Here is a 15482-nt window from a genome sequence, read left to right on the forward strand (position 1 = left end):
GTATTACATATTCTTTCCTACAGCTGGGAGACCAGAATTGAATGCAGTACTCCAAAAGTGGCCTAACCAATGTCCTGTACAGCCTCAACATGACCTCCCAACTCATATAGTCAATGCACAGACCAATAAAGGCAAGCATACCAAATGCCTTCTTCACTATCCTGCCTACCTATAAGTCTGCTTTCACCTGATTACATCACATTTCTGCCAACCCAACAACCTTCCACACACTTGCTAATCTTGAATTTATATGCCTTTACCTTAAAAATAATCAGACTTCTGCTTCCACTGCCATTTGAGGAAGAGAGGATCCTTTTATGAGAAAAAAAATTCTCATTTTTGTCTTAAATAGCCAATCTCTTACTTTCAAACAGTGATCCCTAGTTCTAGACTCTCTTACAAGAGGAAAATTCGTTCCCATGTATTTCAATCAAATTACCTCTTACTCTACTGAAATACAAGCCAAGACTATCCAAGTGTTCCAGAAAAGATGATGTCATTCAGTTTGCTAAACCTTCTTTGAATGTACTCTGAATGTGGTCTCACCAATGTCTTGTATAACTGAAGCATTACCTCATTCAGTCCCTTGGCAATAAACAATAATATTCTATTATCTCTTCTAACTACTTGCTGCACCTGCACATTAACCTTTAGCGATTCCTGTACTAGGACACCCAGAACCCTCTGCATCTCATAGATCAGCAATCTCTCACCATTCAGATAACATACCTTTTAACTCTACCAGCCAAATGAATAGTTTCACTTTTACCACATTCCATTCCGTTTGCTGGATCTTTGCCCTCTCAATTGACTTTTCCACATTCCTTGTAGGCTCCTTTTGTTCTCTTCAAAGCTTACTTTCCCTTTCTTGGTATCATCAGAACATTTAACAAAACTTTGGCACTTAAATCCAAGTCATTTATGCGAGTTTTTAAAAAGTGGAGGCTTCACAACTCATCCCATTGGCACACCCTGTTACATCTTGTTAACCAGAAAATGATCCATTCATGCCTATTCTGTTTCCTGCCAGCTTGCCAATCTTCTGCACCATGAGCTTTTATTTTCTCCAATGAACTTGAACGTGTTATCTTATCAAATGCCGTCTGGAAATCCAGTAAAGTAAACCCACTGCTTCTCCTTCATCCATAGTACATGTCACTTCCACAAAGAATGCCAATAAATTAGTTCAACATGATTTGTCCTTTACCTTGAACTTTTCTAAGTCCCCTGGTGAAATGATAGCTTCTAAGATCTTCCCAATGACAGAAGTTAAGCTAATTGGTCTGTAGCTCCTTGCTTTCTGTCTCCATTAGAAGTTACATTTGGTCTCACTTGATCCTATCTTTCTTCCCTTTTTTGATTTTAATTTCTGTTCCAGGCTTGCAATCAATTAGATATTCTTAACTGATGCTTCCAGATAAATGTAGAGTTGTTCATTAACATTATTTCAATCTGACTGTTTAAGGTAATGCATAGTTATATTTCCTGTTCACACATGTCCCAGTAAAGGATGAACATACCACTTACAGATTTTAATTTACAGAGTTCTGGTGCAAAAGTCCAGAGGAGCTTTCTGGGCATATCTAAGTATATTGAAGGATGGCCCTGCTCATTCACCATTGAGAGCAAAATGCAGTCCACTGTATTTCGGTAAGCATACCTTAATGTCACACAAATTGTATCAGTTAAAGAAAGTGACAGAATGCGTGCAACAAATATCAATGTTAAGAGTTTAATCTCAGTACCTTTTGAATGGGAAAATGGGTCTGTTTGCTAATTCAGCTTTACAGCTTTCAATTTCAGATTGGCACGAGCAATGCCAGTCTCAAGAAGCAATATACTCTTATGAGGAGGCGTGACTGAATACATTGCAAATAAAGTTATGGGTGGATAATGACCATCAGATGCAAACAAATCCATATATTACTATATTATTGGATATAGTAATCGATTCTCATAATCTCAGTGGTCTTGAATGTTTCACTTTAATAATGTTTTCTTGTGCTAGGATGGTCCATTGAGGCAGTCTAATTATACCTTGACATGACATGACCAAGCAGCAGTATTATAACGAAATTCTTTATTCTGGACATCCAAATAGTTTGACTATCATTTAAACTTCCTTCCACTCAAATAGTGATAGGAATATGAATGTTCGCTTGCATTATTCAAAAGTAGTAATGGATGCCTCAAAGCCTTAGAAATCATATGACTACACAGAATACATTGGTGAAGAGCATAAACAATTAGGAAGCATGTAAACTCGGTGCAAAAATTAAACTGGTAGTATCCACAGTTCATCGATCTATAAATCCAGCCTGCATTGATACTATAATTTAAACACGCTATTGTTAGTGACAAAATAAAGTTTCTTGAATTTCAACGATTTCAGGTACATAATAGAGCACAGTGCTAAGGAAATACTGCTTTCTCTTAAACAATATTTATAGGAACGTCAGCCGTAGTTCAGATTGTAATACTTGTGTTTGAGTTAGAGAGATTGGAGCACATAATCCAGATTGACATTCCAGGTACCTTTCACCATAGCTGCCACTGTCCTTTAAATGGGACATTACACTGAGGTCCTCTCTAAACTCTCAGATGAATATAAAACATTCTAAGGCACTATTCGGCAGAAGAACTTGAGAGTTCTCAGAGTGTCGTGGTCGATATTTATTCTTCAACCTGATAAAATAGATTATTCCATCATTTATCACACTGTTGCTTGTGAGATTCTGCAGTTTGCAAACTGGTTAGAGTTTGCTAAACCAGCTACAGACCAATTAACTTAACTTTTGTCATTGGGAAGATCTAACTAGAAGCATGAGGTGGGGAGTCTCATTGAAGCTTACAGAATACTGAGACAGCTGGATAGAGAAAATGATTCCATTTGTAGAAGGGGCTAGTACCCCAGGTCACAGCCTCAGAGTGAAGGGGCAACCCTTTGGAATTGAGATGAGGTGGAATTTCTTCAGCCAGAGGGTGGTGAATCTGTGAAACTCAATACCACACAAGCTTGTGGATACCAAGTGATTGAGCGTCTTTAAGACAGAGATAAATAGGTTCTTGATTAGTGAGGGGATCAAGAGTTATAGGGTGAAGGCAGGAGAATGGGGTTGAGAAACATGTCAGCTATGATCGAATGGTGGACCAGACATTATGGGCTGAACAGCCTAATTCTGTCCCTATAGGTTATGCTCTTATGGCTGCCATGTATCTACACTACAATAGTGACTACATTTAAAAAGTACTTTATTGGGTATGAAGTGCTTTGAATGTCCTAAGGTTATTAGAGGCATTCTATAAACTTGGGGCTTTACTTTCTTATGGAAGTAAACTGTGAAGTTTTAGACCTAGTAATATGTATTAGACATTCTGATGGCTCCTTCCTGGAAGTTTCTTTCAAATAGTAAAAAATGCAGTCATTCTATTGCTTTAAATTGTTGATGGATATGCAGCCTTTGTTTTAGTCTGGATCAACACTTGTTCATGACCTCGGGGTTAAAAATAAATCACGCTAATAGCTAACTATTGTATTGAAGACCACTTGAAGCTTTGTTTTGGGTAGATTTATGAAATGAATCTTCGTACAAAAGCTCTGTGGAGCTGGTGCACTATGAATACAATCAAATGCCGACAGTTACAGACAAAGATCACTGTCTGAGTTCTCATATTAAGCAACCCAATTGTCTGAATGATTTTCTTCACTGTATTCTCTACATAAATTTTGGTGGCAACTGAATTCTTTAGTTATCCAAGGTGAAGGACTCAACACATTAACGTTTGATCAAGGCACCAATTTCTTTTGCTTTGAGTTTGAATTCAGCTGTTCTTCAATATCAATCCTACACGGATTTAATTATTATTTGTCCTCAGAGTGATGGTTGAAAAGGGCAGGCAGAATAACTATTGCCAGCATTCTTTGCCCTTAGGACAGTGTATGTTAACTACATTGTGAGGGGTAGTGTTACATACGGGTCAGAGTAGATGGCTGGCAATTTCCCTATTGGAAGACCTTCAGTGAACTAACAATCTATTTATTTTGCTGTAGCCAGAGCTGTGCAGGGTAATCGTTGGGAGTGGTGTGGATTGCACATTGTCAGTCCTCAACCTAATTCAGATAGCATGTATTCTATTCTTCTGGCTATTTAATCCAGCACTTTGGCATTTGTAACAACCTCACTAGCTTCTCTCTCCATCCTGAGAGAGCATTCCATTATTGCTCCGAAACATCTTATACTAATTTTCTTCCATTTTTTTCATACTTAAGTTGCAAATGTGCTTGTCTGTTATAAAGCATAGCCCATGGGTGTTTATTTTTAATTGGTGTTTGTTTTTAATGACCCAAGTGGGAAGCTCAATTTTTTTAATCTTGCACAATTTTGGTCATTTGGTTAATCTGGTCATTTTCTTTATCACCCAAGCACAATTTAACAATTTTAGTTCCACCACCTGCCATAGGCTTCAACTTCTGGAAAGTGCAGACCTGTTCCTCTTGGCTACTACATCCCTAGGCCATGCTTTATAACAGACAAGTACATTTGCAACTTAAGTATGAAAAAAAAACAAATGCAAGAAAATTAGTATAAGGTGTTTCGGAGCAATAATGGAATTCTCTCTCAGGATGGAGAGAGAAGCTAGTGAGATTGTTACTAATGCCAAAGTGCTGGATTAAATAACCAGAAAAATGGAGTACATGCCATTTGAATTAGGCTGAGGACTGACAATGTTCGAGCCGCATCACTCCCGACGATTATCCTGCATAGCTCTGGTTCCAGCAAAATAAACATTTGCAAACATACAGCAGGATGTAGAAAAAAAAGTAAGAATGATTAGAAGCACAAGTGAGATGACCCAAGTGGAAAGGTTTTAAAAAAAACTCAATCTCTGCAGTCCAGAGGGAGAGTGAAGAACAATGAACAGAAAAGTAAAGTAATCAAAGAATATCAATGACCTAGATAAGGTAAATCATGAATATAATTTTAAAATGAGGGCAGAGTTAAAAATATAAATTCGTGAACAATAAATTTGGAACAATATTACAGAGAAATAAATGTATGGAATAACCTGCCAGAGAGGGTGTCGACTTTATAGACTATGTAGTTTCATGCAAGGCTACGAAAGTCAGAATAATTGTGCACATTGTCTGTATATCACAAATAACAGGGCAGTTCAGTCAGAGAGGCAAGATAAAAACAGCCTGTTCACAGTGATAACAGCATGGAGCTCGATGGACAGGCCAGGCAGCATCAGAGGAGCTGGAAAGTTGATGTTTTGGGTCTCTGACTCTAGCTTCCACAGCTCTTGCTAGCTCTTTTCTCGGTGAAATAGTTTAAACAAACACCATACCTATTATTACTAATTGCTCATATACAATCATAGGATCCCTATAGTCTAGAAACACGCCATTCGGCCCATTGAGTCCACACTGACCCTCCGAAGAGCATCCAACCCAGACTCTCCAAACCCCCACCCCTATCCCTGTAACCCTGCATTTCCCCTGGCTAACGCACCTAATTTAGTAATCCCAGGACACCATGGCAATTTAGCATGGCTAATCCACCTAACCTACATATCCCTGGACACCATGGACAATTTAGCATGGCGAATTTGGACTGTGGGAGGACACAGGAGCATTCAGAGGATACCCATGCAGACACAAGAAGAATGTGCAAACTCCACACAGACAGTCACACAAAGTTAGAATCAAACCCGGGTTCCTGGCACTGACAGGCCACAGTGCACGGATTATGCTGACATACATGAAATGTAATAGTTGCTACAGATCTATACATTTCAGGGGGAACAAAACCTTTTGGTATTTTCCAAAGAAATTCCACTTTTTAATGGGGAAATCACAACCTTTTGTAGCATCTCTACATGGCCGTGAATAGAAAAATAAATTAGGTTGCAACTCTCATTTACTTATAATTGCAGCTGTATAACTTATAGTATTGAATTGCATTGACAACTCCCTGCAAAGAAAGCTCTCAAAACGTGGCTCCTATCACATCAAACAATAAACAGGAATAATACAGTTCAGAGTTAACTAGCTTAGCTTGAAATTTCCCAAGTCTGATTTAAAGTGATCGATTTACCACACACAGCTCATCCACCAGGTCTACACAATTCAGTAAGCCATGAAGGCATCTGGGAATCCTACAGACCTGGAGCGGCAATTTTGTTGCATTGATTGGTCCATGTATTTTTATATTCTTATCATTTTACTCTCCTTGAATATGACGTAAGTGCACCCAAAAGGTAGAATATGTAGGATATAAATGGGATTTGGCACAACTTTTTTCTAAATGGGCCATAGGCTACAAGAGATAAAACTGGTTGCATAATTCAAGGAAACTGCAGACATTCTGATATCTTAAAGCTAACACAGTGGCCCATTTTCTCACATGATACTTTTACCACAAATTATTCCTATAATTTTGAGTTCCTTACCCTGGTTGGTCCCTGAAGTGGTAGCTTCCTGCAAATCCCTGTCTGTTTGGGTCTCTGCATTCTGCAGTTGTGGGGATGGCGTTTGGGTTCCTTGTGACGTCACAGAAGGGGCAGGATTGCGAGGCTGCAGACCAATTGCATTCATGAGTCCCATATCTCGGTCTGTCCTCCATGATGTCCGGTTTGGCCTGAAACAGTCGCAAAATTATTACTCAGGTTAGCATTCCAAAACATTTTTCTCCAAGTAAAGCCGCACCATGCTTACCAGTAAACTGCTGCTTTCTTGCTTATATTTTTCTTTCCTATTTTGCCTCCCATAATGTTCTCACACCGTGCAGAATTCTAGACTGGCGGGAGAACTACTTCAAAAGGCATTTGCAATACTATTCAATAACTCATTTCTGCAAGTGTTTTGAGGAAGTAATTCAACACATTTGCACTTCTTTATTGGGAACCACCCAGACAAAACAGAGGCAAGAATTCTGGCCTAAATCAGATCTTGCCACCTCATTGCATATTGTATTTAAGCTTGAACGTTTCTTATAGCTATGCTTACACTACCCCAAACTAAATTATACATTCTGAAACAGTCGATCAAAGTTTAAAGATTGATCAATGTTTACACACTTTACAGATCTGTAAAATGAATTGAAAGTGTAAAAACATTTCCTTTTTAAAGAAAGTTGCAGAAAAAAAATCCAACATATGCTACATAATTAGCAACTCACTTGACAGCACATACTTGCATTTGTGCTTAGCATTAAGGGCCTGAGTCAAAGTATGAATGATTGTAAAGACTATTCTTTTGGCAAGTAAATATCTTAACTGTCAAATACAATGTGCAAAATAGGTAAAAACACTAGACATGCTTAAGTCTACCTATGCAGATCACAACATTTAAATGCAAGCTTCAACAGGCTGGCTCTGAAGGTTTAGTTGCTAACAGAGGTTCTGTTGTTTCAAATGAATGTTAAATGACTTTCTTATGTTTCACAGAATTGAATTTCAATACATGATCAATGGTGTGAATTAATGGATATCATCTCCAAAATGCATGAGATGCTCAAAAAAATCTGGAACTCACTTGACTCAAGTCTGGCTGGGCATAGATTGGTACAATTGAGATCTTATTTCCTAAACAGTACATATGAAGATGAGACGCTGCATCACTAAATCTCAGTACACAACATGCTTCACTGTCAAAATGGCTACATTCTGTTTTGTATTTGTGTTGCATTGAGGAACACAATGACAATTCTGTATCCATTGCCTATCCAGACTTCCTTCAACAGCACGAAGTTTATTTAAACATGTACAGTAGCACTTGGGCTGGCAGATCACGGCTCCAACAAAGCTGATGGAATCACTAAGATGTCCTGAGTGTTCTATGATACATCTCCCTTTGCAACCTAATTATACCAAATATGCAACCGAGTAAAGAAATGAACCATATTTATATGCTGCCTTTCATGACCTCAGCATGACCTAAAGAACTTTGCAGCCAATTAACCCATTTTGTGAAAGGAAAATAATTATTGACTAATTCAATACAGCCTTTAGAGGAAGTTTCTTAAAGGGGAACCAGTGGATGCACTGTATTTAGATGTGCATCTTTGTCAAATACCTGCTGGAAATCTAAGGTTGCTATGCAAAATAAAAACTCATTTGTAGGTGGTAGCACACAAGCACAGCTGGAGGATTTATTAATTAATGGGAAGTAGACTGTGGATATAAATAGGCCATTTTTCGGTTAGCAGGATACGACCAGTGGTGTGCCACAAGGTCTCAATTACTTGCAATTATTAAAGGCTTGGAAGAAGCGATTGACTGTATAGCTTCTAAATTTGCTGATAGTACAAATAGGAAATTTAGTTGTGGAGAGGACACAGAAAGTTTGCAAAGGGATATTGATAGGTTAAATGAGTATCAAAAAGTTGACAGAATATTAATGAAAAATGTGAACTTATTCAATTTGGCAGAAGGAACAAAAATGGAGCACATTCATTGAGTGGAAAGAGATTACAGAAGTCTGATGCACATAGGGATCTGAGTACTCTGCTACATGGATCTTAAATAGATAGCGTGCTGGTATTGCGAGTGACTAGAAGAAGAATAAGGATATCCTTTATTGTCAGGTATACTCAAGTACAGAAATACAGGAATACAGTGAATTTTACAACGTTGCCTGTTATAGCACTATTTTAGGTACAAAGTACCTAAACAGAAATCTTAGATACAAAAAAGGAATAAAAAAGAAAATTAGCTGCATTACTTTACAGCAGTTCATAGTATAAGATTGAAATATTGCATAGTTAGAAGGATAGACATTACAGTCAGGAACTAGGAACACTAAATGGAATGTTGTTGAGAGGTGAGTGGAACGACGGTGAGGCCACATCTGGAGATCTGTTTACATTTTATTTAAGAATGGACCATAATTGCATCAGAAGCAGTTTAAAGAACATTCACTCAAATGATTCCTGGGAATGAGGAGGGCACCCTATGAGGAAAAGTTGGACAGATTTGTCTTCTATTCATTGAAGTTTCAAAGAATAAGAGGTGATTTAATTGAAACCTTGAGGGGGACTTGGTAGGAGCTTTGTCTGTGGGAAATTTGACCTGGAACACAGCTTAATAATGAGAAGTCTCTTATGGAGGTGAAGAGGTTGTCTTTGGAATTTTCTTCCTGAGAGCGTGGTGAGAGTCGGGGACTGAATACTTCTCAGGTAGAGGGATTCTTGACCAACAAAAGTTACAAGATTATCTGGTATAGATAAGAATATGAAGTTGAGGCTATAATCAGATCAGCTATAACTTTGCGGAGTTATCTACTCCAGTTCCTATGTCCGATGTAATTATACCGATTGAAACAGATATTAGCCAGGACACTAGGGAAAACCCACTTCTTCCAAATTATGCAATAAGATCTTTCATGCTCACCTAATAGGCCTTTGGTTTAATGTCTCATCCAAAATAAAGCACCTCCAACACTGCACAAACAGTTAGACGGTCAGCCTAGATTTGTTTGTTTAAGTTTCTGGAATTGGACCTGAATGCACAATCTTCTGAAACAAAGACTGCTACTGACTGAGCCAGGGCTGACATTCAGATCATTACAAATGACAACTGGTTCCTTTTAGCAGTCTGTTTTTGAAGGTTTAGTAAATGATTGAGCATAGTTAGAGCTTAAGCTCTGCTTCGTGAAAGAACCTCCATAACAACTGAAAAAGTTTACATTGCAGGGAACTCAATAAACCAGCTAACTGAGTAACGAGCAAAGGTCTGTGTCACAGAAAATCACGACACAATCCATGACAATTTCTTAATTAAGCTAAAAAATTCAACATTATATATTCAGTAATAATCTGCAGGTTTTCTATTCACAACCCTTCAAGTGGAAAATTTTGAGTATTATGGAGAGTCAATGAATTGGGCTGACTTCCTCTTAACTGCATACAAGCAAAATAAAACTAATTTTTTTCCAAGTGACCTAGTACCCAAGTTGTAGATTATTTAAATTAGTTGTTAAATTACAGTCTTAATGTAAACATATTCAAGGGCTTTAATTCTTCTACTTCAGTGATTCTCCAGCGTGCATATCATCTATATTATTTTGCTTCAGTTAGCTCATCCCAGAATTGTACATCATTCAGAATCTCCTGCCTTGATCAGAAGACATTCATCACTTCTCCTCTGAGTCCTGTTCTGCTTTGCTGCTGCCAACTTCCTCAGTGTCAGAATTAAACATTTGTGAACAATCCAACTAGAAAAAGGCAGCCTCCATTTGGCCCTGCTGTGCCTATGCCCAGTTCTTGGAAAGTTCTTCTCAACTGGAGCTTCTTATTTTTTGTGTGTTCTGTAGTGTATATTGTGGCCTTCTGCAGTTCTGAGCTAGCATTCAAACGAGCAAAACTAATGTGCACCCAAAGCAGGAAACTTGAGCTAATTTTACCCAGGCCTCTCATTGTTCCTGTTGCTGTGGTGGGAGGAAACAGGCTCTGACAGTTGTTCCCAGCTGTGTTCGGTCTCCAATTTCGATGCACTGCAAGGCGAAAAGAGAACACTGGTTAAATTTGGTACCCTTTCCCTTTGAGCTCCACATGCTAAATGAATTCTACTGCTTAACACAGATATGAACACATCCATAAATTCACGCACATATGAGGCCACTCAGATCAACATACCTGTGTTAAGCTTTTCAAAAAATGCTGACTAATTAGTCCCAACTCTAATTTTCTACCTCATATTTTCCCTTTACCAATATTTATGCATTGCCTATTTCAATGTTACTTTGGAATATGCTCTCACCACACATTCCAGATCGTAACTTGCTGAAAGTAACTTGCCATTACAATCTTATGATTCTCATTGCCCTGAGCATTGAATTTAAAATTCTCTCCTCACTTGCAGGCCCTCTCCTCTCCTGCTCTGTCCCTACTTTGTATTCTCCTGCAGCACACATCAGGGAGTTCATCTGCTTTTCTGGCATTTGCCTCATTTGGCTTTGTTCCAACTCTGGGCTGCAGCTTTATTGCAACAATCTTTAACTATCTCGGGCACGTGGATCAGCACTCCTCCTGAACCTCTCATCCTCACTTGCATCACTTCAATGCTCCTCAAACTGCACTGAACATATCCTGGGCCACAACCTCCCATCATTATTAACTGCTTCCCCTGTGTGATGCATTCTGTTTTTTAAAAAAGATTTATAATGCAAGTAGCTTGTTTTGGTAAAGATATTATAGATAGAACCTATTTTCCTTACTGTGTTTAATGAGATGTTCCTTCCTTATGTAGTACGATTTCAATTCAGCACTAGAATTTTAAAAACTCAATATTTCCCCCATTAGCTGTGTGGTTTATACATTGGGGAATTTTAAAGATAAAGCAGCGCATTTTGCCGTTTCTAATCTCCTTCTTGATTCCTGTACCACGTTTCTCATAACGAAGAACTTTCTTTTGTGCTTGTCAAATTTGAGGATGGATTACTTAATTTCTGCTTCACACACTGACCAGAGACACATTTCAGTGGCCTCTGTAGGGCACTGGATTGCTCATATTCTGGTGGACAAGTAATGTAGTGTGTGAGCTTTTGAGATTTCCTCAATTAAAACCATGCAATTTAGCAGTTTGTTACCAAGATTCTCCTCTAGAGTCAGTTGGTACTGGTGATGAAGAACAATTTTTAATTACTCAGAGCATTGCACTCACCTCAAAAAATGCTATAATGCCTTTGAAGTAAATGGAAAATATTATTAATCTTACTGATGGATCGTATGGAGACCCCCTGATTTTATCGATTCTGTAGCTCATGGCATGCATAGCCAATGTGGTAGTGTTGCTTTGAGTTTGCTAGGAAGGCAGCGTCGACAAAAGGTCACATTTTCTATATTCAGTACACCAAGTATCAGCCTTAGCTCAGTAAACATGCCCTTGCTGTGAATCAGAAGGCTGTCATTCAAGCAGCACTCCAGAAACCTGAGGACAAAACGTCCACTGTCTAAATACTAAAGGGAGCTTTGCACTTTTGGAATTGATAGAGAAGTCAAGGGAATTTGAAAGATATAACCAATCCATTGTTCCATTTGTAACCACTTTTAAAATCCTAGATGGCAGGCCATTAAGTGTGGTAAGAATTGTCGATGTTTAGACCATAAGATGCGGAAGCAGAAGTAAGCTATTTAGCTCATCGAGTCTGCTCCGCCATTCAATTAGATCCTGGCCCATCTGACAATCCTCAACTCCTCTTTCTGCCATTTCCCAATAACCCGAGATGTGCCTGACTGATTAAAAATCTATCCATCTCGGCCTTGGGAATTTATTTTATGATCCAGCCTCAAAGCCCTCTGTGGTAAATAATTCCACAGATTCACAACCCTCAGAGAAATTCCTCCTCATTGTTGCCTTAAATGTATGATCTCTTATGTCGTTTATTCTTGAACTCTCTCACATGGGGAAACACTTCTCCTTGTCTACTCGTCAAGTCCCCAAAATATCACGTCTGTTTCAATAAGGTCCCCTCTCATTCTTCTATATTCCAGTGATTACAGGCCCAAAGTACTCAACTCTCCTCACAAGATAGTCCTCCATACCTCAGATCAACCAAGTGAACCTACACTGGTCTGCATCCAATGCCAGTATATCTTTCCTTAGATAAGGGACCCTGAACAGACACTTACTGTGGTCTGACTAGTGCTTTGCACAGCTTTAACAAAACCTCCCTACTTTTATATTTGATTTGATTTGATTTGATTTATAGTAAGCACGTACACTCCACTCCCTTTGAAATAAAGACGAACATTCAATTTGCATTCCCTATTACCCACTGAAGTTGGATGCTAGCATTTTGCAATTCAAGCAAGAGGACTCCCAAATACCTCTGATTTACAGCCTTCTGCAATCTTTCTCCATTAAAGTAACATTCACTACCTCTATTCTTCATGCCAAAATGCATAATTTGACAATTCGCCACATAGTATTCCATTTGCCAAGTCTCTTGGCTTAGCCTCTCTATGTCCCTCTATAGATTCTTCGTGTCATCCTCACCACTTTCCCAATTCTCTAATTTACGACTAATCCTTGCCACATTGTATTCTTTTCTTTTAATTTGATGTTATCCTTAACTTCCCTGGTTAACTGTGGTTGGCTTATACCCTTTGTAGAATCCTTCCCCCTCACTGGAAGTCATTTTTGTGATCCCTGAACTGGTTTCTTAATTGTCTGCCATTGTTCCTCCTCTGTCTTTGCAGCTAAACGCTTTCTCCAGTCCATTCCAGATAGATCTGCCCTCACTCCTTTGTAATTACCCTTATTTAAGCTTAGTCTAGTTGTTTATGAGCCAAGTACCTCCCTCTAAATTCTATCACGTTATCGTCATTTTGCTGAAGGGATCTTTTACTTGGCCATAATTTATTAAACCTGGCTCATGAAACATCAGCAAATCCAAATTACCCTGTTCCCTGGTTGGATCTACAACATATTGTCCCAAGAAACTGTCCTGAATACACTCTGAATTCTTCCGCATGGCTGCTTCTGCTGATTGATTCTCCATGAAGATTAAAATCACGCATGATTAGTATACTGCTTTTGTTAACGTCCTCATTATCACCCGATTTATTCTCGTTCCACTGTATAGCTACTGTTAAGGGGCCTACGGGTGTCTTCTTTCCTTTTCTATTTCTTACCTCCACCATTTGGATTGATTGATTGATGGTCACATGTATGTAAGTACAGTGAAAAGCTTTGTTTACAAGCAGTACAGGCAGATCATAGTAAGTAAGGATATACGCATCATGGGTGAAGGGAGAAAAAAAAAAATTCGCTTGGACAGAGGTATACAAGTTACATTGCAAAAAGGTGTGCACTGGGCAAGATCAACATTAGCAAGATTAGCATTATTTGACGTTAGACAATCCATTCACCAGTCTAATAACAGTAGGCAAGAAGCTGTTTCTGAACCTGCTGGTGTGTGTGTTCAAGCTTCTGTATCTTCTGCCCGAGGTAGTAAGTTGTAGTAGAGCACTACTGAGGTATGTTGGGTCTTCGATGATACTGGCAGCCCTTCCGTGGCAATGGGCCATATAAATGGAGTCCATGGATGGAAGGTTGGCTGATGTGATGGTCTGGCTGTACACACAACCTTCTGTAGTTTCTTACAGTCCTGGGCAGAGCAGTTCCCACACCAGGCCGTGCGCACCCAGTTAGTATGCTTTCAATGGTGATCTGTAAAGGTTGGTGAAGGACCTTGTGGATATGCCAAATCTCCTGAGCTGCCTGAGGAAGAACAGACGGCGTTGTGCTTCTTGACTGTTGCATCTTCAAGATAAGTCCAGGAAGTCGATTATCGTCACACCCAGGAACGTGACGCTCTCCACCCCTCTCACCTCAGTTCCGCTGAGGTAGATGGGGGCCTGTTCTTCTCCTTTCTTTCTGAAGTCAATGATCAGTTCTTTAGCTTGCTGAAGTTGAAAGGAAGGCTGTTCTCATTGCCTCGGGTCACCAAGCCTTCTATCTCCTTTCTGTATTCTGACTCATCGTTGTTTGATATCTGTCCTACCAAGGCAGTGTCATCAGCAAATTTGTAGATGGCATTTGTTTGGAATTTGGCCACACAGTTGTGGGTGTACAGGGAGTACAGTACGGGATTGAGAATGCACCTTTGGGAGCTCCAGTGTTGAATGTTATCGTGGAGGAGGTGCAGTTGTCCATCTTTACTGATTGTGGGCGTACATAGAATATAGAAAATACAGCACAATACAGGCTCTTAGGCCCATGATGTTGTGCCAACCTATTATCCTACTAAGATCAAACTTCTCCTGCATACCCTACATTTTACTACCCTCAATGTGCCTAACCAAGAGTCGCTTAATAGTCTCTAAAGTACCGGATTCCTCTGCCACTGCCATGGGTCAGAAAACTGGGGATCCAGTTGCATATGTCTTCTGATCCAAGAGAATTTTTTTCCTGTTATTCCATCCTGTACCTCAATGCAAGCCCACCACAATTTCCTTCTGGCCAGCCCTTTCAATAAGTCACAATATTCGTGAATAATGCAAGGGGGCGGCACAGTGGCTCACTGGTTAGCACTACTGCCTCACGGCTCCAGGGATCTGGGTTTGATTCCAGCCTTGGGCGACTGTCTGCGTGGAGTTTGCACCTTCTTCCCATGTCTGCGTGGGTTTCCTCCAGTTGCTCTGGTTTCAGCCCACAATCCAAAAATGAGTAGGGTAGGTGGATTGGCCTTGCTAAATTGCCTGTAGTGTTCAGGGTTGTTTAGGTTGGGTGGGTTAGACATGGGAAATTAGGAGAATCGGTCTGGGTGGGATGCTCGTTGGAGTGGCAGAGTGGCCTTGTTGGGCCGAATGTCCTGTTTACACACTGCAGGGACTCAATGATCTACGATCTTCGATGATTTCATTATAATGGCTGCAAGGTCATAACAATTAACCTGTATGTGCGTCTGAATTCATTTATTTTGTTCCAAAATTAGAAGCATTCAAGTAAAGAGCCATTTTATTGCAATTATTTTC

General features: G+C 39.4%; 1 protein-coding gene across 5 annotated transcripts in view; it reads right to left on the reverse strand.

The window, feature by feature from the left end:
* Positions 1-15482, reverse strand: part of LOC125459423 (activating molecule in BECN1-regulated autophagy protein 1-like) — a 331981-nt gene that overhangs the window by 35900 nt on the left and 280599 nt on the right. For all 5 annotated transcript variants that reach the window (XM_048545862.2, XM_048545859.2, XM_048545863.2 and 2 more), the window contains 2 exons: positions 10406-10495; positions 6454-6641 (listed from right to left, as the gene is read on the reverse strand). In XM_048545862.2, coding sequence (XP_048401819.1) covers positions 6454-6641; positions 10406-10495 — 278 coding nt within the window. The remainder of the gene's footprint in view (positions 1-6453; positions 6642-10405; positions 10496-15482) is intronic.

Source organism: Stegostoma tigrinum, chromosome 17 (genome assembly GCF_030684315.1).
Source record: "Stegostoma tigrinum isolate sSteTig4 chromosome 17, sSteTig4.hap1, whole genome shotgun sequence".
NCBI lineage: Eukaryota > Metazoa > Chordata > Chondrichthyes > Orectolobiformes > Stegostomatidae > Stegostoma > Stegostoma tigrinum.